The sequence below is a fragment of the Pelodiscus sinensis genome, chromosome 24, assembly GCF_052426305.1.
Source record: "Pelodiscus sinensis isolate ZL-2025 chromosome 24, ASM5242630v1, whole genome shotgun sequence".
Lineage (NCBI taxonomy): Eukaryota > Metazoa > Chordata > Testudines > Trionychidae > Pelodiscus > Pelodiscus sinensis.
The window spans coordinates 12,396,448-12,419,444 of record NC_143075.1 but is presented as its reverse complement, the minus strand read 5'-3'; the positions used below and the strand labels follow the sequence as shown (position 1 = coordinate 12,419,444).

Here is a 22,997-nt window from a genome sequence, read left to right as displayed (position 1 = left end):
CAGTCGTATCAAGCTTCATTACTTTGAAGATACAGAACGTTTATGAAACATTCTGGGAACTCTTTTTACCCCCTGTGAATTTTAACTAGGTCACACATGGGAGAATTAGAATAGTTGACCTTCCCTCTATTCTCTGAATACTTTCTGTTGTTCAGCTCTACCCTTCTACTAATGAGTTATTTGTACGTCAGGCAGACGGCCAGTCAAACGGTAGGAATTATGTGCCTCCCTCCTGGATATCAAGTCATCTTTCTTTGTTTTTCCTAGGCTATTTTTGTCATTGCTTGGAATAAGTGGGTCTTTGGTGGTGGTGGTGGTGTTAAACATGTGGTCTGTGGACCCTTGGATGCCCACAGACCATGGCTAAGATTTCCAAATGGATCCTCACCTCCTGTCAACATTTTTAGGGTCTGCAAATTAGTCACTGTTTTATGACTGTAATTCATTTCCCCCCTTTATTAGGCCCATGGAAGCTATTTGGAGTAGTTGAAGGGTAAGAGGAAATGCTACAAGAGTCCTAAATTTAATCTGATGTTGTGGACTCCTTTAATGTTCTCTCATCTGATACATCTGTGCAGAGTAACCATGATAAAGAATCTCTTTCGCTCAGAGGATGCTTAAGGACAAAGCAGATCTTTGATTTTACTTCCCCGTGGCAGAAATCTAGTGACCACAGCAGGCTCTGATTTGTTATGAATCAGAGACACTTCACCATGAGGTCGATTGCACTTTCAGTTCTGGCTCTTCAAGGCTCCAGAACCACATCTAGAAAAGAGCTGTTACATGCCCATTTCACTTCTAAAATTAAAATTTCAGTGCAATGGGACCATCACCAATCAGTGTGAAGCTTTCACAAGTCAAATCATGAATTTAATGTCTTCTAATACTGATTTTTCAAGATGCCTCAGAAGGTTCTGAAGAAAATGAATGTTCTTCACTTTTGTCAATGGAATCCAGCACAGACAAGCAATTAAAAGAGGATGCTATTTTTCCTTCTCTAGCAATAGAAGTGGCTGACCCCTACCATCCATTCACTACATGCCGTTTCAGTGGGAAAGCAGACTGAGATGTAGGTAATTGGACATCATTTATAACCAAAACTTTTATAGCCCTCTGTTCAGATATATAGCTATAAAAGTTCCACAGGCCTCATGCATATAATAAGATTTTGGTATTGTCACTGTGTGTAAATGCCATTCTCTTGTAACTGTGTTGGTAACAGGATATTAGAGAAGCAAGGTGAGTGAAGTAGTAGTATCTTTTATTAGACTAGCTACTGAAGTTGATCAGATAAAAGGTAAAAGATAGTACCTCATCTACCTTGTCACTCTGAAGCATAGAATGTCTGTGGAGTCAACTTAAAGCTGTAGAAAAAGCTACAGGCTTGGTTGAGAGCTGTTTGTTTGGAATGTCACTATATTCAATAATCAGTAGGATTCATAGTCTTACTGTCCAATCTTTAAAGTCTCTAATTTAGACTTTTCGAATTATACCTGTGCAACAGCTTGGTCTTTCAACTGAGTTAATATTTCTATGCCAATGCAAGAGACTTTAGACTATTGTGAGATCAGAGATAATTCAGCCAATCGGTGTTACTTGCATACACAGCTTCATTAGATTACTTGGTCCAAATGTCAGTCATGCGACAGCACAAGCTTTCTGGTACTGTACTTCATAAGAATATATTTTGGGAGGCGTCTTAAGTTGTAAAAACAGAAGTGGCTAGAAATAATCACTTGCATCCAACACTTGAAGGAAGGATATTTGTTCAGAAAATCCTGCAGAATAACTTGTGTGTTGCCTCATCTGTGGAGCAGTTCTTTGAGGTACTGGTGAGGTAGTGTAAATCTACCTGTCACAGAACTGAAAAGGCAAACCAGTAGTGCTCCCATTGATTTGTCTGTAGATTGTTATATGGCACACACAGCAATAAACATGAACAATGTTTGTGTGTTTGACACGTGCAAATCAAAACTGGAAGGAGGGTGATAAGGGAGGAGTTAAACATGAGAAAGGAAGGAGATTTAGCTTTAATGTGAGGAGTATCTCTTTAGAGAAACAAATTACAACTGTTTACACCCTGGTGGCTGCAAACATGGCCTGAATATTTCATTTATAGAAAGAGTCAAGTAATTAAGATAAAAGAATATACATGCTTCACTACTGTGAGCATAAAGACATAATTTATGCTCTGTATCTACTGTAGTTATGATTAGTGACCTCAGGCTGTTGAACTTCCTCGTTTTGGATTGCCAAAATGCTGTGGCTGTTTTCAAGGGAATTATTCTCCATGAGTTTAAAGAGACTAATTTTGGCCTGCTAACGAGGACCAGCTTCAGTATGTATTTTCATAGCATTTATGTTTTAAAAAAAGCAATTAGGTGCTTTGGTTCTTTGATATGTTTAATCCCTAGGCCTTCTGAAGTATAAAGAAGGAACATAATCTATAATATCACACACTGTACTCTACCAATCAAAACACATGGTGCAAAAACACCCACCTTTTATGACCTTTCTAATACCAAAGAAATCCATTATCAAAATTCACTTGTTTCCAAGTGAGGTCCATATGAAGTGCAGTGTTTTTCATATTTGTATAAAAATTGCTCATAAAGTTAAGTTTCCAGTCCCTTGTGCAGTGTTCACGATCAAAGGAATCAGTATGGGCAAGGTGGACTGTGATTAAATGCAGTTCTCCACTATTTGTCAGGCAGTAGAGTGTCAGAATCTTTGAAAATTGAGACAATTTCAGGTGCTGTTTCTGTGTGTTTCTTTTTAAAGCTCAAAACATTTTTCTAATCTAAGCTTTTGAGTTTCAAAGCAGTTTGGACCCCTGAGCTAAAAACTTCACACTCTGAAGTGCAAAATTCCATGAACTGCAGTAAAGTACCATCATAAATCTTTCATCTGGAAACTGCAGCTGTCGTTACTTTCTCGGCATTCCTCTGTGTAACCTGCTACTCTGTGTAATTCTGTCTACCACATAATCTTCACCTCTGATTAGGCAGGGCATGTCCCCTGGATGCACTTCCTTCCCACATGCTCTGTTTTCAGTGCCGAAGGGTGAGTTGTACAGAGTAGCTGCAGTTGGTGTTAAGATCTGTCTTTTGATGCCGTATGCAGGAAAGTAATTAAACCAATGGTGCTGTTTGTGAACACACTGGGCACGACATGCAAGCTGCTAGGAGCATATTAAAGCATGTCTGCGTCTAACTATAGTAAATTCATAAAACTCTTCTAATGCCAAATTATGCTTTAAAGTTCTCATACACAAACATCACAGCATATATAGAATATTCTATTATTATGCACAGTGAAAATCTCTCTATCTGTAACATGCACCATGGCTTTCATGGATGTAAATGCTCAGTAATACCTTGGCACAGCATAGCTCATTGTGTCTAATCATAACGGTTTTGAAGTCAACGGGTGTTGTGTGCACTCAGCACTTTCCAGGGTTAAGCAGCCCCTGTTCTCCTGAGATCTGACAGCCTTTCTGCAAGGCTCAAATAAATTAAATTAAAAGCATGTGGAATTTGAAGGGCCTGAGTAATATAAAGAAATAGTACCTTTAGATACACACAGTGCTTATGTGGGAGGAGGCAGGATTCAAGAGTTATGGAGGAGCAAAATGCAGGAATCCTACTGAGCTCTGTGTTTAAGGTGTACCAGATCAAATAAAAACTGAATGAGCTTCTTCACTCTGTGTGTGTAACAAAGGGAGGTGGAACAAAATAACATGCAGTAGAGTCTTAATTCAACTGTTTTTAAATCAAATTCCTTTAGGTATTTTAAATGCCATTTTCTTAGTGTGAAGTTGATGACAGTCTTTGAGGTTTTTTTTTTATCATGTTGAGAGAATCCTTAACTGGTGAAGGGAAAATACGGTTTAAACGATTATCTTCTCAAAAATAGCCAAATGTAGTTTTACCAGAGTTTCCTTGCTGCGTGTCTTTTTTTACATCTAAGTAATAACATGGTGTTTTCTTTGTTAAAGGTATTCTGCCAGAATTGGCAATTATGAAATTTTAATCAGATGCCCTGTTGTTTTGAGGAAGACTTGAAAAATAACAATACACACTGGTTTCTGAATCAGCATTTGAAGTTTGGAAAGGATTAGCCTTTCTGACAATGTCTGTTGTAGCTAGGTAATTCAACATCATCATTGTAGCAGGACTGGATAGCTCATGGGACTTGATAGGTAAAGAACATTTTTCTTCTAAGTCACACACAAACTTCACTTAATACCTGTCTCTCAGATTGACTGGATTGACACTCAGCTTCTTTGATCTCACTTTAGAATATGCCTTCCACCCTTTCAAGTGGCTGAAACAGAATGCAACATGACTCAGGCTTGGTTCCTGCATCGATAAATCTGTTGGGGCGGAGAGGCCAAATGTGATTGGTTTTTTCCATTTAGTGCGTGGGGTTGCAATGCTGTTCAGCTTTGGCCTGTCCACTCCTCCAGCTTGTCCACTCGACCATAGATGAAGATAGAATAGATGGGCCAAACCTGAGTGACATAGTGACCCCCCCCCTCCGCTGCAAATTTACAATGCCACTTGGTTTGGGGGCCATCTCAAATAGGAAACCCTGAGCAGACTTTCAACTAGGACAGGAGGTTTTGTGGGTGGGACAGTTCTGAAAAACTTAGGGGCAGGTTGGGAGGTCTGCGTTAGAGCGAGTGATGGTGCAGATCATTATCTAGAGATGTATTATATATTGAAAAAGACAGCTTGGTGACCTTCTGGACTACTGCCTATGCTTGTGTTTTGTATACATTAATAGTGCTTCATTAAACTAGATGGCCCATATGCACGCATATGCGTCTCACTCCAGTCTTGAATAGGGGTGTTACATTTCGATTAATCAGCCAATCGAGTAGTCGATGGAATTTCCATTGACTACTCGATTGGTCAGTGGGGGGGGGGGGGGGGGAGTGGGCTCTCGCTATCTCAGTAGCTCCTATACATTCAAAGGGAGAGGAGCAGCAGTTGGACTGACGTGAGTGGGACTGTTTCAGTCCCGGCTCACGCCATTTGCCGTCTGCCTCCCTTGCCGCCAAAGAGACGGTGTTTGGGGGAGGGGGTGGGGACCACCAGCTTTTAAGTTGGCTCCCTGTGCTTCCTCTCTCTGATAGTCGGGGGCGGGGAGGGGGAGAAGCGACTAGTTGAGTTCCTGTTCAACTACCTGTTAAGCATTTGTTTATCAGGTAGTCAACTAGTCACTTAGATTCCTAGTCTTGAGGGGTTTAACCCACTTCAGACAATTTTGTCCTTTCATCTTCCCTCATTTTATGTCAGGTAAAAATGTCCATTTTGTCCCCTAGTGTAGTTATTTCTGGCTTTAGTATTTTCAGTATCTAGCTATTTCCAGATGAATGGAGGCCTTTTTTCCCCAATTTATTGGTTTAGATTAGATTGCAGCCTGCGGACCCTGGCTTTGGGTTTATTTATTTAGTATTGATTTACATATAGATACAAAGAGCAAATAAAATCTCTGTGCTGCTAATGCTAACTACGGATATGGCAGCAGATACCAACTGTCTTAGAAATTCCCTCAATGGCAGTGTCCGTGGCTTGCTTTATTTAGAGCATCAGCCTTAAGCAACTTGATTTTCTTGCACAATTACTCTGATCTGTATCACAATTATTTATGTATTTAATTTGTCATGACATGACCGTACTTATCAGCCATTCTCCAAACTCTGTAATGCGTGAAACATGAGCATCTGTGGATGGTGTGCAAAATTGAATGCTATCTGATTGCATCAAACCACAACTTTTTGAACAAAACCATGTTTTTTTAAGACCTTTGTCAACAGAATAGACTGCCATAGCAGTGGTGTTCCCATTTTATTCCTGCTATATACATTATTTTGGCCTACTTGGTAGCATTTTGACAGCCATATAGGTACCCAGACTCTGCCTGGGGTTCAAAGACTCTCTCCTGCCTGTTTATCTTTGGAACTCCCATAGCTCTCTTGGTTAAAAAAGCAGATTCTTTAGTGTGATGTTCAAGGGGCCATAGTTCCCTGATATTTAAAAGGCAAGAAATCTATTTAAATGGTGAATATGATGGTTTCAGATAGCTCCACTGCTGTGCACTGCTTGTTTTAAAGTAGATGATAGATGTCGTGGCTGGTTGCGCTTAGCAATTAGATGTGAACTGTGTACCATAAATGACATTTAATGGCAAATGTCAGGAGTACTCTGAATGGTATCTTCATTTTAGTATTGCCTTTCTTAAGGTTTAAAGTTTAAAAACCTTAATGGAATTCAATTACCAGAGCATATATTCAATGATTAATTAAATGCATTTGTAATACCATTAGTTGTTAGGTAACTGTTTGCGTATTGTGCTTGACATTGAGTGTATTTGATTTACAATGTGCATAGTGTGTAGTACAGCAATAGAAATGCTAATAAGGCAGTGTGTTAAGGAGGGCTGCTATCAATACTGTGTCAGCAGCTTGCTGCTAAATTTGCTTCTGTGAAAAAGGCATAATCTGTAATCAAAGTAGAGTTTGTGGAAGCAGCAAATGTGAGCAAAAAAAACCAAGTGATCAAAAATAGTGCTTATTGCTTTCTTTAGTAGAGTTTTTATTTTATAGCCTTATTAGTGAGCCCACCCTCACCACCATCCTTTTTTGAATGCAGCTTTCATGATGATGGGAGGAAGAATTGCTGAGAAGTCTCAGCAATGTATTCTCCTTCAGCTTATTTCATAGCATAGATGAAATACTATGTATATACATAAACATGTGCATAGGAAAATACAATATTGTTGTGTGGTGTAAAGATTTTATCAACATGTGTATGAGATGCCATTCTGTGGATCTCATTGTGGAAAGGTCAATGAAAACCGATGCTTAATGGGTTGTGATGTTTATATTAAAAATACATCTTAAGATAAGAAATGAGACTAAATACTGAAAATGTTTTGAATACTATAAAATAAATCATCTCTTCCCCCACTCACATGTGTGGAACTATACTTAGTTCTGGGCATGAATTTTAAATATAAAGTTGAAATAAAGGGTTTTAGAGATGACTGAGACATGATTAGAGGCATAGAAAACAGTATGGACACAGACCAAAAAGATTAGGATTGTTCTGAGAAGAGGTGACACTGACAATGTCAAACAACAACTTCTAAAGGGAGGGAGGTAGTGATTTTACTGCTTGGCTCTTGTATAGTGCTTCCCAAAGAGGTATATTACAGGCACATTTTACAGATGAGAAACTGAGGCACAGAGGTCATGTGACCTGCCAAAGGTTACCAAATAATGAATATTGATCAAGTGTTCCTGTTTACGCTTTCTCATAAAAAAGCGTAGGTCCATACCAAAGCAAGGTTGCCTTCTATGAGATCGAAAGGCAGCAAATTTAAAACTGATATCCTAAAAAAATTTTTAGTTTAACATAGAACGAGTAAAACTCATTGCCATTAGATATCATTCAGGCCAAGACTTAATGGGGTTTGCAAAAGAATTAGATATTTATATAGCTAATGAGAACATGCCTAGCTACAATAAGGTAAGATTAAGTAAATATATGATTCATTAAAAAAAAATTCTTAAATAAATCAACCAATAGCTGAAAAGGATATGAAAGAAACTTCATTTTTGGGCTGGTTATTACAAGATTTGCAGTACCTTTCTGTGAAACATGTAGTTCTGACCAGAGTCAGAAACAGCATATTGGACTAAATAGACCTATTTATATGGTGCCTCTTATGTGTTACGTGTATCTATAGATAAATACAGATACATACAAATGTGTGTATGTACTTCTATCAAGTATGAATTCATGTGTATCTTTAAAAAAAAAAAAAACTCTCTAGGACAGGTGGCTTAAACACTGGAGAAGCCTGTATATTGCTGGAGCTACTTTTAATTTTGCTACTTTTGGTACTGGTAGCAGTAAAGCCAGAGTCATCCCTACCGCTGGTGCCCCTACGCCCCCGGCTTGCCTGGATCTAGCTCCCAAGGCTTAGGGCTCCCCTGAGAAGTGGTGCGTTTAAGGGGAAAGCTATGCTTCTCTCCAGCTGCCTGCTGCGCAGCTTCTCCGTGAGTCCTTCAGCCTACAAGTGCTGCTTGGTGAATGGGGCTGGGCGCTGAGCTCTGAGGGGGATGGAGGCTGCCAGAGCCCCTGGGGGGCAGCCAGGGCCTGCCACAGCCCTGGTACTGGGCCTAGGAGCTGCCAGAGCCTATAGGTAGCATGCAGTTGGATAGGGCCCCATGAAACTTGAGGCAATTTGGTGTTCCAAATTTCAGAGTGCCCTGTGTGACTGTGTGTTTTGCATACGGGTAGGGATGGCTCTGAATAAAGCCATGGCAGCATGGCTTCCAAGCAGGCTGTACATGACTGTCTAAGATCCTGGTTAATTAGGTGGCTTGGATGCCTGCACTGAAGCATGCACTGCCCCAGTCACTGTTACCAGTACCTGAACTAGCTTGGGTATGTCTACATGAGCTCAGGCACATCCTGGGAATGAACTGCAAACCTACCTTATGTTAACTGGGTATGAGGTAAAAAGCTGTGTAGCAATAGAGTAGATAATGTTATAGGATACTGCTTGTTTTCTCCTACAAATGAATGTCCTCTAGGTTAAGTCGCTCCATGCTTAAGGTTTTGATTCTCCCACTAAACAGTAGATATGGTGGCTATGTTTTTTCTAGCACTGACAGCTATAATTGAACAAGATGGTTCCTGCATAACTATATGCTGAAATAGTGTGGTTAGTGCACATTTCTGAGTGGCTCATCTGACAACCATGCACCACAGAATGGAATTCAAAGAATATAAAAGGGAAGCAGAGCAGAAAGATACCACAATGGGATTAAATGAGATAGTAAGCAATGACCCATGACCCTTCTGAAACAGTTTTGTAGTTTTATATTAGGGAAGCCAGTTTAATTTTTTAGTAAAATTTCTTTTCCTTGCCCAAGAATAAAGTTCTTTGTGTTATACTATAAAATTGCACTGGAGTTTAGAGAATGTCATCCATTCACTTAGATTTTCTTGTACTTAAACAGGCAAGTTGTTAGATTTTGGTTTAGTAAACTGCTATACTAGAAGTCATGTCTATCCTTTTCTCTTAGAAAATGTGCATTAAGGTGTCTTTAGCATTATGTTGCATATATTGCTTTCGTATGGGAAGCCCTTGCACAACACCTGGGTTATTGTTTTGGGGAGAGAAGCAAATCTCTGCAAAGGGCTTTTGCTCTCCTACATCCTTCTGATTGCAGTGACTGTCTACACAGCAAAGAAAAACCTGTGTCTGGCCTGTGCCAACAGGGTCAGGCTTGCTTGGCTTAAGCTACGAGGCACCTGCATTGCTATGTAGACTACAAGGTTTGGATTGAAGCCTAAGAGCTCTGAATCCTGCAGGGATGGGAACATCTCAACAGCAATGAAACAGCCCCACAACACGAGGCCTGTCAGACAACTGGGGCTTGAAATGGCCACCTGTGCATTTTTTTTCTGTGTAGACATTAGAGGTAATGTAGTCCTGCATTAAGCCAGGATTAATATGTGCCTACAGTTGGTTTGACAAAGCACCTACACAGTACTTAGCTTCTGGTCATAGTGTAAAGGTAATTTAAAAAAAAAAGTTTTCCAAGGGCTTTTCCTCCTTTGTAACTAATGGGATTGGTGTTAGGATTGAAGGCTGGAGTCTAAATCTAGGTGACATTTTAATTTTGTTTCCTTCTAGGTTAAACATTTGTCTGTTGCAAAACGACAATTAAGCTATATAGGTAACTATGCCTGTGTTTAAATCTAGCAAAGACTCTAATAATAAACCAGGTTTCTAATAATGAAAAACTAAATTGGATATGAATTTCAAATGATTTTTTGGGTGAAAGATTTAATCAAATTATGTACAGTTTTGAAGTTGACATTTGTATAATGGAACTCTGAATTCAAAATATCCATAAATGGATTACGAGTATATTGAAAGCAATGCTGGCTCTACTGTCCCTCTCCTGCAATTGCTTTATCAGCCCTAGTCAGCACTTGTTTTCATGCAGGTGTTTCCCATATGGCAGAATATGCAGTTCTGCAAATACCTGGAACAGTAACCTAAACAAAACATTTATTGTAACACACTGATGCTTTGTTTTGATATGACAGTACCCTTTGTGCTCGATGCTTTGATGGCTTTGTACCTTAAAAGAACACTGACAAAAATTAGTTTATTTTTTTAAAATCTTTGCCTCTATTAACATTGTATGTAGTTAGAATTAATGATGCTTTAACAGACAATTTTATTGCTCATTATTTTTGTTTTTCTTCTTAGCATTTCTTCAAGACCAGGAGGCAAGACTTAGTCAGGGTTTTTTGAGTCAGTATAGCAACTAATACATACTGCTGTCATTTTTGGATTGTACACTGCAGGGGAACATATATTTGCCTTACAGATTTTCTCTGGGAAGAATCTTCGTTATGATGATCTTAGTAGGGATGTCAGTGGTTAGCCAGATAATGGTTTAACTGATAAGCTATTGCTTATTGGTTAACGGTCACCCTCCTCCTCATGCTCTGCATTTAAAACTTAGGCTGACAGGCTGTCTCTGTCCTAGTCCGTCGGTCTAAGTTTTGAATGAAGAACATTCAGGGGAGCGGCCTGCCACCCCACGCTCGGCAGCAGCCTCTCTCCTTAGGGGGCCCAAGCAGCCTGCGGACAGAGGTTGCTCTGGCATCCCATGGAGAGCAGCCTCTGTCTGCGGTGGGCCTATGCTCAGTATCAGGGGTGTATCTACTGTATGAAAAGCAGCAGAATGGGAAGGCAGGCGGCTCCCCTCTGTGCTCTTCATTTAAAACTCTGATGGGTAGGCTGGGACTGAGCCAGACTGCTGTCTGAATTTTAAATGCAGAGCACTGGGGAGGAGGGAGAGTTGTTGCAGTTAACAGGGACTGCTAACAGATAAGCAATCGGTCAACCAGGTAGCTGTCGACATCCCTAGTACAGGAAAACACCTTAGGAACTAAAAAAGCTAGGGTTCCAGTTCGATGTCTGCAAGAGGTAGGGGTGTGTGTGATTGCAGTTCTTTTTTAAGCCTGATTTTGATTCTCCTTGTAACCCCCAAAATAAAGAAAAATCATCATGTGTTCACGTGTGTGGGCTTATGGCAAAGAAACAGTTGTATGAGTGCACGCATATGTGTAGGTGGAAATGGGATTTGTACAGCTTTTATGGTTATTTAAACTGGAACCACTTCGGCATGAATTAACATACTTTGTATATGATGTGTGCATGTGAACAGCAGTTGCTTAAATCTTACAGAAATTAAGATGTGGAACCTTTACACACTTTGCCCTACAGTTTGGACTATGGGGGCATGAATTACTGCATGCAGTGAAGTGCTGTGCAGTCTTTCTCCTATATGGACAAGAACTTGAAGGTCCCAGGTCATCTTGAAAAAGTACTACTAGAGACCTTCTACTAGAGCAAGTTTGTGCTTGCTGGATCCACATAAGGGAATTACAGACCAAAGATTTGGGGCATGATGTTGTTCACTGTAGTCCAAATTGTGAGCATCCTAGCCATGTCCCAGGGAATTTCCATGTCCTGTGTGTGTAGATAGAAAAACAGTGTTTTAACTATGTAACCATGTTTACATAGTCGTTAGGAATAGTATGGTCCCAAAAATGTGTATAAAGAAGTATAAATGTTTGGATTTCGTGGGGAAGAAAGAGGCAAATAAAATATTTCATGGATTTCTGAGAATTAATGACAAACAAGACTCTGAATTAATTCGCACCACACTGAAGTGGCTTCATGAATTCCAGAAGCAGTTTCATCTATTAAAGTTGTGAGGAGAAGAAGTAGGGATTTTTTTTTACTTTAAACAATCACAAAATGTCAAGAGGGAGACATTGTGAAAAAATCCTATATTGTTTTGTCAATAAATTATTATTTCTCCTACATAGATCACAGAAATGAGACTTTACTCTGGAAACAGCAATATTTGATACCCCAAGCAGCTTATTCCCAGCTCAGCTCACACTTCACTGAATACGCTGATCGATTATCTGCGGCTTAACCAAGCCTTCTCATTTCCTGCCTTCCATTACTGCGCTCAATCAAGCCGATGGTTCTTTGTGGCCTGGCTTGTGCGCTGAGATAAGCCATCAAGGCATGTTTCTATTAGAAAAGCTCTTGTAGATGGAACAGTCATTAGATAACACTAACAGGTTTAAAGGTTGCAGTCTTTGTATTGGTTCAGGTTAAGAGGACTGAAGCTAAAAGGCAGCCTCCTTGAGGTGTAGGGAAGAATAAATAGCTTAGTGCCATATTTAACACTCTCACTAATATAGTTAATGCCTGTTTTTTGCTCAATCTGAATACTCTATTTTGTCAGTATTACTATGTTTACTAGCAATAATTTGGATCAGCATTCATGTTCATATAAAATTGGTGGTGAGCAATATTAATTTCTAAATAAATATGCTGAGTATTCTCGAAAAATGCACATCTTTCAGTTCTAAAGATGACCTTTATGTTGTCAAGCTGGGTTGTTGGTTTATAAGCAGCTGTTTGACATTTTCATAATTTAGTCAAGAAAGGAAGACTACAGAAAGTGCTCTCCTGGAAGTGGGGTTGTGACCTTGAGAAAGCTTAGAACCAACACTTTCAGCATAACCAGGAGGAAATACATGCCTACCACAAAACCTTTTGATTTTGATTCTTTTTTTCCCAGAGGGTTAATGCAAGTATTCCAGGTTTTCATTTGAAAATAAGTAAAAACTGAGAGTTCTTTCTATAGCAGGAGACACAACATTGGTAGTAATTCTACCTATAGGGGGAAAAAAAATCAGTAAAATGAGCAAAACCTCCTGCCCTTTGATTAAAGGCAGGTCCGTTCCGTGTTAAGCATAATTGGAACTGTTTCTTGGGGAAAAAAAAAGATTCCTTTTCAGAGAAAAACGTTGTCCAAAATATTGTTAATAAATGCAAATAAACCACAACAATAAAAGATAATGGCCATTTAAACTGGTTTTGTGGTGCAGAGCATCTGTGCATTGCAGCATAGAAGGCGTTAGGAGGAGGTTATTTTTAAACATTTAAGTTAATGTGTTAACATCTCTTCCCTAGAGCTTATCAGCTGATCTTTTTGTGTAAAGGATTTCAGTTCTGAATAGGAATTTTAGAGGCAGGGGAGATTTTCCCTTGTTTTCCACCTTCTTGTTTGCCACTTTGAAATAGCTACTACTCACTGAATCCAGGGTGTCCATCTGCTATCTCTAGTGTACTGTATATTGCTTCCAAAGCTACTTGTGATTTAACATAGTAACTAAATAGGGCAAGTAATGAGAGAAACTGCTTAAACCACTTGGAGAGAATCTGTGGGACATCTGTGACCATTTGCACAATTTGTTAATCATAACCCTGGGAAGATATTCTGACCCTGTGAAAGCTTTGCAAGAGATTTGAATATTAATGTGCAATAGCTAGGTTTAAAAAAAGGTGTATTTTAAAAAAGAAGCTGACTATTTTTGATTTGGCAAATGAATTTAATTGAGCCCAATTAGCCACGTTATAGACGTTTTGGAATTGTAGCCCATACTGCAGAGTAAAGCGATAATTTATTTCACGTGGGAATGGATTAAACATTTGTGGTTCAAACAGCCATGTTTTATTTAAAACTAGATGTAGTCTTTATTTGGGGTATCTGTGGTGAGGAAAACCAACATGCTCTTTTACTCTGAAATATTCCAGCAGTAATTGACATAGTTTTGTTTAGTGGCAGAGAGAAGCTGAACAGCAAAGAGAAACTTCTCAATTCAATACAATTAAATTTAAAAACAGTTGTTCTTAGAATGCATGCTCGTTCAGAATTTCATAAATATCTGCCTGTCTGTAGCTTGCATATGAGTGTCTTTAGAAAATCTTTGTAACACTCAGTTAAAAAGAGGACGTTTGTTCTGCTGTGCGCGCACACTTCCTTAAAAAAGTGTCACAAACTGGGCATCTTGATACATCATGGTACAATCTATTCTGTAACTGACTTGGAAACTTGGCATGCAGTACAAAATGTCTAGGAATTTTGTCGCAAAGAAGGATATAATTGTGAGGAACAAAATTCAGACATTTTATATTTTCAGTGAGATCAGAAGATGAGTTTGAAAAAAAAATTGCCCACTGGCGAGTAGATATTCACAAAGATTTCCAAGATTATGCTTCTAAATTAACTGGACAAAAAGCAGCAATCACTGTAACAAGAAACCTTAAAGAATAGCACTGATTTGAAAAAAATACTTTGTGATATTGGTGGAGCAAATGAATGCAGCAAATATAGTACAACTGTGTATTTTTAATTGCATCATCTGTCTGCGGGCTTATATACAACCAATTATTTGCACTTTATTGTAAACATCATGATTTGTTGTTACTGTGTTTTACTTGTAGCCATTGTCCTGCCATATAGGTGCACTGCATGATGCAAAAGACTGAAAGAAACAAGTCAGCATTTTGGAGTAAATGTTGCCCATCCATTTTGAAACATGGCATCTGTACAATCAGTTCATGTCTGGCTGAGTAGTTATTCAGCTGACAGAATTTCTGCCCTGTTTTCTTTTATAATTACCTGCTTTATGGCAGTAACTTTCTCTTTAGGGGTGCAAAGCATAGGGAGTTGGTGAATTGTTACCATACCCCAAAAAATGTCTGCAAATATGTGATTATCCACAAAACTCTGGTTATACAATCTAATATTTAATTCTTGCCCATTCCAGTTGTGAAGTTCTAAAGGGTATATTATTACTGCTTCTGAGCTGCATAGAAAGGGTACAGACAGAGAATAAATATTTTTTCTATGGTATGAAAGCCCCCCATTTCCGCCACCCTTTCTAATATGTCTCTTCAAGGCTATAACTAAAACTACCTAAACCAGTCAGTATTGTTCCTGAAATCTAATGTCAGGGTTCAGTATAGGATGACTTTTTGTTCAATTACATTCTGTTCATCAGCGTTCTTTGAACATACGATAGTTTTGAAAACAAAGGTCAAACAATTAATAACTTCAAGGGGATAAACTTAGGATAACCTGTGCTCATGATGGGTTCTCTGTTGGTGGGCATCATTTCTTCCTCAAAATAAAGGGTCATTGTTTGTTTACAATCACTCCATCTCCCTTAAATACATACATGCATGATTTTGATTTTCAAGTCTGCATTTACTCCATCAGTAAAAAGGTGAAGTGCATTGGAATCAGACTGATTAATGTTATTGTGCATTAATCAGACGCCCCACACCTTAAACATGCATTTTTGGGGCTGAAGCAATTCATTTATTTTAAGAAAATGTTTCCTCACATGCTATGCTGTCTGAAATACAGGCTCTGCACTGATTAGTTAACTTGGAAGTATAGTGGTCTCTAATTTTGTACTAGGTGGGGTCTTTTGTTATATTCCTTTTCAAGTATTTCATGGGTATATGGCTAAGGCAGCATGGCAAATATATTCTGAGATCAGGTCACTGCCATGTAAATTCTGTGTAAAAGATAAATCTAAAATCTTGTTCTTCCTCCTGCTGTTGTTGCCCCCATACTGTGAAATAACTCCCCTTTTTATTAATATAGTGAAGCCAACAACAAGAACAATTAAAAGCAACAATCAAGGTTTTCAATTTTGGGGGCAATTTTTTTCTTTAAATGAAGCCCAGTGAGTCAATTCACCTTTTCCAAAGTCTCTTTCAAATGCTGCATCAAAGAGATTGGAGAATGCTACCTCCTGTTTGTAATTTGTGCTGACCTGGCTCTCTGTGCCACTTTTTGTTGAAACTGATGAGTTGTGTGAAACTTGCAAGGGGATGCAATACAGACATACATTTGTTTTATTAAATTTGGAGGCAAGGATTATATGGAAAAAATAAAATCTAATAAGGGACACTAGTGGCATGTAAAGGACATGAGTAGATATAGGCAGGTATTTTCCAGTTTAAACAGAACTGGGATACTGTATCTGCTAGCTTGGGTTACTATGTTAAGGTTGCTACAGACAGACTCTGTATGAAGCCAAATATTTAAGACTTCTGGCTTTCCAGGACTAAAAAAATTGCCAAAATTAATCACAGTCTAAAAGGGTATTTCCGTCTTCTCCAATCTCTAGTAATCTAGTTCTGCTATTAGTCATTTTCAAATTAGAAAATTATGCGAGAAGAACTCAAGGAGTGGGACAGTCTCTGAGCAGCAGGAATAAGGCTTTACATGAAACCATGCATTTGCTCAAAAATAACTGTGTTCCTACTAAAATAACTGACAAAGAGTAACATGCCTTTAAATAAGGTGTATTTATATTGTACGTTGTCTGCCTAATAGCACCTTCTTATAGACTTTCAGGCCAAAAGGGGCCATCATCATCTAGTCTGCCCTGCTGCACATTACAGGCCACAGAACCTTGCCCTTCCACTCCTGTAATAGACCTGTAACTTCTGAGTTATTGACATTCTCAACTCATGAGTTAAAGACTTCACATTACAGAGAGAGCACCATTTTTACACTAGTTGTAACCTGCAAGTGATTTGTGCCCTATTCTGCATCCAAGGATGGGCCCAAATCTACCAGTTCTCTGCTTTAGCCACAAGCCTATCTTTAACTTGAGAAAGAGTAGTGGTGCTTAAATAAACTGCATATAAAAGTCCTTTCCATATCCCTGCTTGTGGGATGCCTCTCTTCACAGTGCTGCTAAGCTTCAGTTTTCCAGGAAAGCAGTGCCCTTCGGGATTATACCAGTATCCCTCAGGACATGCGATGGTCCGAGCGGAGGATATATGAGGCCCATAAACCCAACTGCTTTATTTTTTCCCTTATCGTGAGCTTTACTGTGTGCTTGAAAAACTTGTGTGTGGTGGAAGGCTTTTTGTCCAAAACTCTCCTGTTGGTTTCCTGTTACAGCTCAAACTCAATAGAGAAGGTACTTTCTAAAATAGTCATTGTAGATGGTGGCAGTTCCCGTTCTTGGACCATCTTTGGTTTTTATTTTTGCACATCACATCCCATCTGATAGATGATAAAGAAAACTTCATATTTTGTGCCCCTCCATCTCCCTTGATTCACATATGGCTGCCTTGGAAAAAATTGGTGGTTCACCTTGCTGATCCTTCTACAATTTGGACACAAAAGTACCGGTACGCTTTACTCCAAGACTTCTCTTGATGGAGGCTGATGAGCCAGAAGGTCCCCAAATCCGTCCTTTGTTTGAGGTCCTGTTCCTGTCTGGGAAGTTAGCGGATCGGGAGAAGTCACCTGTGCCTGAACCACCACCTACCTTTGTAACCAGATAGGAGGAAAGCTCATTGATACCTCCAAAATGGAAGTGTTGGAATTGAACCCTACTCTTGTCAGTCTGGTGATGCCTATGTGCAGGGCTCAACAAATCAGTGAATCTACTTGCTCATGGCAAGTAGATTTCAGCCGGTCACCCCGTTCACCAGCACAATGCAGGTCTGGTGCATGCGCAGTGCGGGGCTGGCGAGTAGATTTCGCCGCGGTTTGTGAAGTCCTGTCTATGTGCCACAAACTTAGATGGTGCCTCTTTTTTCAGATAGCCACAGTATGTCTGCGCATGGGAAGCCTCCACCTCAGATCTAGCATCTTATTGGTACTAAGCATTCATGAGTACTTAGTTCTGCTTTTTCTGTCCCATAAGCATAAGGGTAAGAGGACTCTGAGTTTGGTTGGTTCCTTGCATTGGCAAACGTGTCAGAGTTGTTGTGGCTACCAGAAAAGTATCAGTAGAACAGAGGTCTTGGTTCTCACGTGCTGTATTGCAAACTTCTCTCCAGCTCTTCTAGTCTCATAGACTTGAAATCTCAATTTTTGGAGGAGTCAATTTTTGGGGTCTCATGGATTGGCAGTAAATTGTGCTCAGAACATAGACATGAATGCACCTTTGATTATTGTATTTTTTGGAGACTAAAGGACCGTGTATGACGGGTTCCTCCATCAGAGGCCATCCTAGATGTTTCATTCTAGGCTGGGTATACATGCATAAATAAGAATGTGGTGGTTGGAATCCATAAGAAGCCAAATTCCCTATCATTCTAGACCAATGAGCCCTATGACAGACTTACACATCGGCTTTATCTTGATTCAGAAACCATGCAGTGCAAATGCTGATGGATGAGACAACAGCAGTACTCTCTTAGCAAATGGGGTGAGAGAGGTTCTCTGATATTCATTCGTCCTCTGACACTTGTCTGACTCACTGAACTCGCCCTACGGCTCTTCCACCTTGCTGGCAAAGGTTGTGTCTAGACTCTAGGGTGTTTCCAGGATACCCATTATCCTGCCGGAAGTATCCTGGAAAAACTGCTGCATCCAGGGAACTCTTCTGCCTTTTTGTGGAAGAGCAGATGCACTCTTTTGGAAGCCCTGCCTTTCTCCTTCCACGAGGAAGAAGGGCTCTTCTGAAAGAGGAGGATTTTCTGAAATTTGGCTTGATGTAGACGGGCCAAATTTCAGAAAAGCCTCTTCCAACAAAACTATTGGAAAAAGGTACGCAAATTGCAGAACACATTTTGCATACCTTTTTCCAATAGATCATTGTAGTCTAGACAGAGACAAAGAAAGGAGGTCCTTAAGCAAGTTAAGTTACAAACCACAAGAGCAGCATGAGCAGAACAGCCTGTAAAGCAGTTGGGATCATCTTGTCCTGGAGGCGAGGATATCCTACCATAGATCTCTCTCCGAAGGGAGCAGAAGTACTGTGTCCTCGTTTTTTGTTCAGAGGAAGGATGTATAGAAATCTAATGACAAATTCCACTGGTTTCCATTACTTTGGTGATCAGACAGGAGGTGCCTCACATCCTTGCTATTACAGCTTCAGCAGGGTGAGCGTAATACTTGGAACTCCTAGCGTTCAAGAGTACCATCACCAGAGAATGAGTTGTAACCCATTCTGCCTCTCCATCTGCAGTGTTTTCACCTCCTAGCTCGGCGTGTGGGACACAGTTAATGATCTAGCATGTTCTGCAAGAGTATAGATTGTTTTGATGCAGTCCAAGAAACACTTATGTGCTGAAGTGTTTCTCCCCAGATGGAGGCAGATTTTCCAGTGGCCAGCATAAGAATGGCCGTACTGGGTCAGACCAAAGGTCCATCTAGCCCAGTATCCTGTCTACCGACAGTGACCAGCACCAGATGCCCCAGAGAGGGTGGACCGAAGACAATGATCAAGCGATTTGTCTCCTGCCATCCCTCTCCAGCCTCTGACAGACAGAGGCCAAGGACACCATTTTATCCCCTGGCTAATAGCCTTTTATGGACCTAACCTCCATGAATTTATCCAGCTTCTCTTTAAACTCTATTATAGTCCTAGCCTTCACAGCCTCCTCTGGCAAGGAGTTCCACAGGTTGACTACATTCTTTGTGAAGAACTTTCTTTTATTAGTTTTAAACCTGCTACCCATTAATTTCATTTGGTGTCCTCTAGTTCTTCTATTATGGGAACTAATAAATAACTTTTCTTTATCAGCCCTCTCCACACCACTCATGATTTTATAGACCTCTATCATATCCCCCCTCAGTCTCCTCTTTTCTAAACTGAAAAGTCCCAGTCGCTTTAACCTCTCTTCATCTGGGACCCGTTCCAAACCCCTAATCATTTTAGTTGCCCTTTTTTGAACCCTTTCCAAGGCCAAAATATCTTTTTTGAGGTGAGGAGACCACATTTGTACACAGTATTCAAGATGTGGGCGTACCATAGTTTTATACAGGGGCAGTAAGATAGTCTGGGTCTTATTTTCTATCCCTTTCCTAATAATTCCTAGCATTCTATTTGCCTTTTTGACCGCCGCTGCACTCTGTGTGGAAGTTTTCAGAGAACTGTCCACGATAACTCCAAGATCTCTTGCCTGATTTGTCATAGCCAAATTAGCCCCCATCATACTGTACGTATAGTTGGGGTTATTTTTCCCGATGTGCATTACTTTACACTTATCCACATTAAATTTCATTTGCCATTTTGTTGCCCAATCACTCAGCAGTTAGACCCTCTCCATTTTCTGCCCTCATTTAACTGGTTTTGAACTACTGTACATGCTTATCCCAAGGTATCTTGTCTCAGCGTGTCTTATCCTCAGTCAAAGAGCACTTAGCTGCATTACCACAAATGGCACCTTCAAAGTCTTCAACTATCTCACTGTTGCAGGATTCCTCAAAGGACTGTTTACTCTCTGCCAATCAGAGAGCCTGCCTCATGTGAGATCGCCACATTGGGACTGAGACATAATTATTGGAGGCACCTCTAAAAATGCTTTTGTGAGCAAGGCAGAAGACAGAGCATTCAAATCAATTAGGTTTGCAATAAAAATTAGTTGTGGGCTTTGGTAGATGTTCTCTCCCTTTTACAAGCACATTCATGATCTTACACAGAGGCAAAAGTTATTCTTTGTTCCATCCAAAATTTTTACCTAAAGTAGCATCTAGTATTTCACTGAAAGTAGACCCCTAATCTTCTTACCAGTGGGAAAGTAGGCTCTCTAACCTAGATAGTCAGAGGACTGAGTTTGGATTGTCCTAAAGTATTTGGGAAATCAGGGGAAGTTTTTGCTGCCACAGTCAATTCATACGTAACCAGATGAGATGGTGCTTTGAGGCATCATGTGTTTTCTGTGGTATCTGTGTATCACTATTTCCATGGTGTCAAAATCTGCCAGGGCTCAGAGATAGAGCTTGCTTTCACAACACTATCATTGTAGAGATCCTTCTACCTGAAGCTCTTTTCTCATGTTTGCTCATTACTATTCTCTTGACTGAGCATCTGTAGTGGAGGTTTGGTTTGGGAGAGTAGCTGTGCAATTTTGTTTGTTTAAAACTCGTCATGCCTCCTGCTTGGGAGTTGTAATGCTCGCTAGACCCTACAAATGGGAATATGGAAAGGCTACCTTGAAGTCGTAGTTGTTGTCTTTGAAAGCATTGCTTCTGGATTTCATGCTCCTCTTGCATCTTCTCTCTCATCCTTGGAGTCCTACTCTTTGAAGGACTTCAGAATTTAATGAAAGGAACTGTGGTGGTGAAGACCCTATGGCCTCTTCCCACCTCCGCTCTGAGCTTCCAGTGGTGAGGGTGTTTGATGAAGGCCCAGTAGGCACCATTTTCTAGCCTTTCTTAAGGTTTGTAGTGCCCAGAGGACATATTTCTTCACCTGGGAATATGCAGACACAACTTTTTCAAAGAACTGCAGGTACTGGCTAGTAACCTTTCTTTCCACTAGTGCTTGCATGCATTTTATTATCATTTAGGATAATTTGCATTGAGGAGAGAACAAACCCTTTAGGTTAAGGATGTAAAAAGTCATTTAAAAATGTAGCCATGTAACTGCTACACAGTTTAGGCTTACTGGTTAATCTGTTAACCATTTAAATCCCTTCTTGAGACCCACAGTTATCCTTCGGAGACATTTCATAAAGCTTGGGCTGACTTAAGGTACTTTCCAAGATAGTGATGTTAGCCAGTGAATGTGATGCATCAGACAAGTTGGGGATCTCTAATTCTTTGAGGAAGTCTGGCGTTTTCTCTGAAGTGTGGACACATTTTCATTGAAGTTTGTTTTACTGAACTGTTTTTAAGTCAAACACATGGTACTGTTTGGAGGTCTTTTTTGACACAATGCTGCCACTAGCTGGCTCTTGGCTGGTACTGCATGTTGTTTTGTAACCAGAGGGTCAGCTTAACAGTGTTCAATTTGCAAGTTCAGTGTGTTTTTTATTAAAGAATAATAGATGATATTATAACAGGCTAAAGGGGACGAGAGGGGACAGTAAGAACTTTCTGACTTAATCTATAAATATTTTTTAATCCAAATTTAAATATTGTAAGGGCGGGTTTGGAACTGGTAGGAGAATTGCAGTGTAAAGAAATAAACATTCTGTGCTTGCAGTTGCCTCATTCTGAAGGAATGTTAATTTCCCTTTAGGCCTTCCTCTGTTTTCTTAAGTGTTCTGAAGTAGCAGCAAGAATTGGCTATTGAGCCTTTCAGATACACACTGAAGCAAAGGTTCTATATGTAATAATTTTCTTCATCTACAAATGATTTTCTTGGCAAGATGGGGTTTGCATTTTAACTTCCAGTTGAAAAGCTGTTAATGGGAGGCTGGAATTGTAAACAGACACATCAAGTCAGTGGTTTGATTCACTGGTGAGCCTCAAACTCTTCCCCATATAAAGAGCTTGAATATCCAGAGCCTGCAAATGTTGGGTTTGGAGTGTGACGTCTCATGTTTTGGTGCCAGACAAAAATGTAACAGAGTCCTCAACATGACCAGCAAAGTCTGTGGGAGGTCTGTTGTTCAGAAATGGCCCCATTAGGTTTTTATTCTTTTTGCTGCCAGGAAGGAGATGATTGCCACTCCTCTGTATCCGACTAACATTACTTTTGGTTTGTTGGAAGTCGATGGGTAAGAAGACTGCTTTAACGCAGTGAGAGGCCAAGGATGCTGCAGACTCCTGGGGAGTGGAGTTGGTTTTGGTTGGTCAAGCAAGTGCATCACATATAAATGATACATCACTTCTCTCTTTAGTCTTATTAACGTTGACAGTCTCCTGGGCTACAAGTATCTTTCTGCCCTTGGGTTTTGTTATGTTGTGGGAACGTTTTTGGCTTTCAATTCTCCTTTCCCCAGATTTTGTTCAATGGTGCTTGAGTTCTGAAAATGTGTGTGGCAGCAATGATCTGAATTCCTTTTCAGTAATGCCTTAGACCTTCTCTTTCAGAGCAAACGGGACCATCTCCTCATGAATGTCAAATGGTATTATCGCCAGTCTGAAGTCCCAGATTCAGTCTATCAGCATTTGGTTCAGGACCGACACAATGAGAATGGTGAGTCATGCTCTGTAGTGGCACTCTTCACTTGCTTTTACATGGAACTTCACTGAGTCAAGAGGGGTCTCTGAAAAACAAGATTGATGTTTTTTACTAGGGATGTGAAATAATGAAGTTAGTGTGAGCCAGACATTAGAATGCAGATAAGGTCCTTAATACCTGTGA

The 22,997-nt window shown here is 40.0% G+C and overlaps 1 protein-coding gene across 5 annotated transcripts in view; it reads left to right on the top strand.

The window, feature by feature from the left end:
* RERE (arginine-glutamic acid dipeptide repeats) overlaps positions 1–22,997 on the top strand; it is a 473,712-nt gene that overhangs the window by 232,379 nt on the left and 218,336 nt on the right. For all 5 annotated transcript variants that reach the window (XM_075906794.2, XM_075906795.2, XM_075906799.2 and 2 more), the window contains one exon: positions 22,724–22,829. In XM_075906794.2, the coding sequence (XP_075762909.2) occupies positions 22,724–22,829 (106 nt within the window). The remainder of the gene's footprint in view (positions 1–22,723; positions 22,830–22,997) is intronic.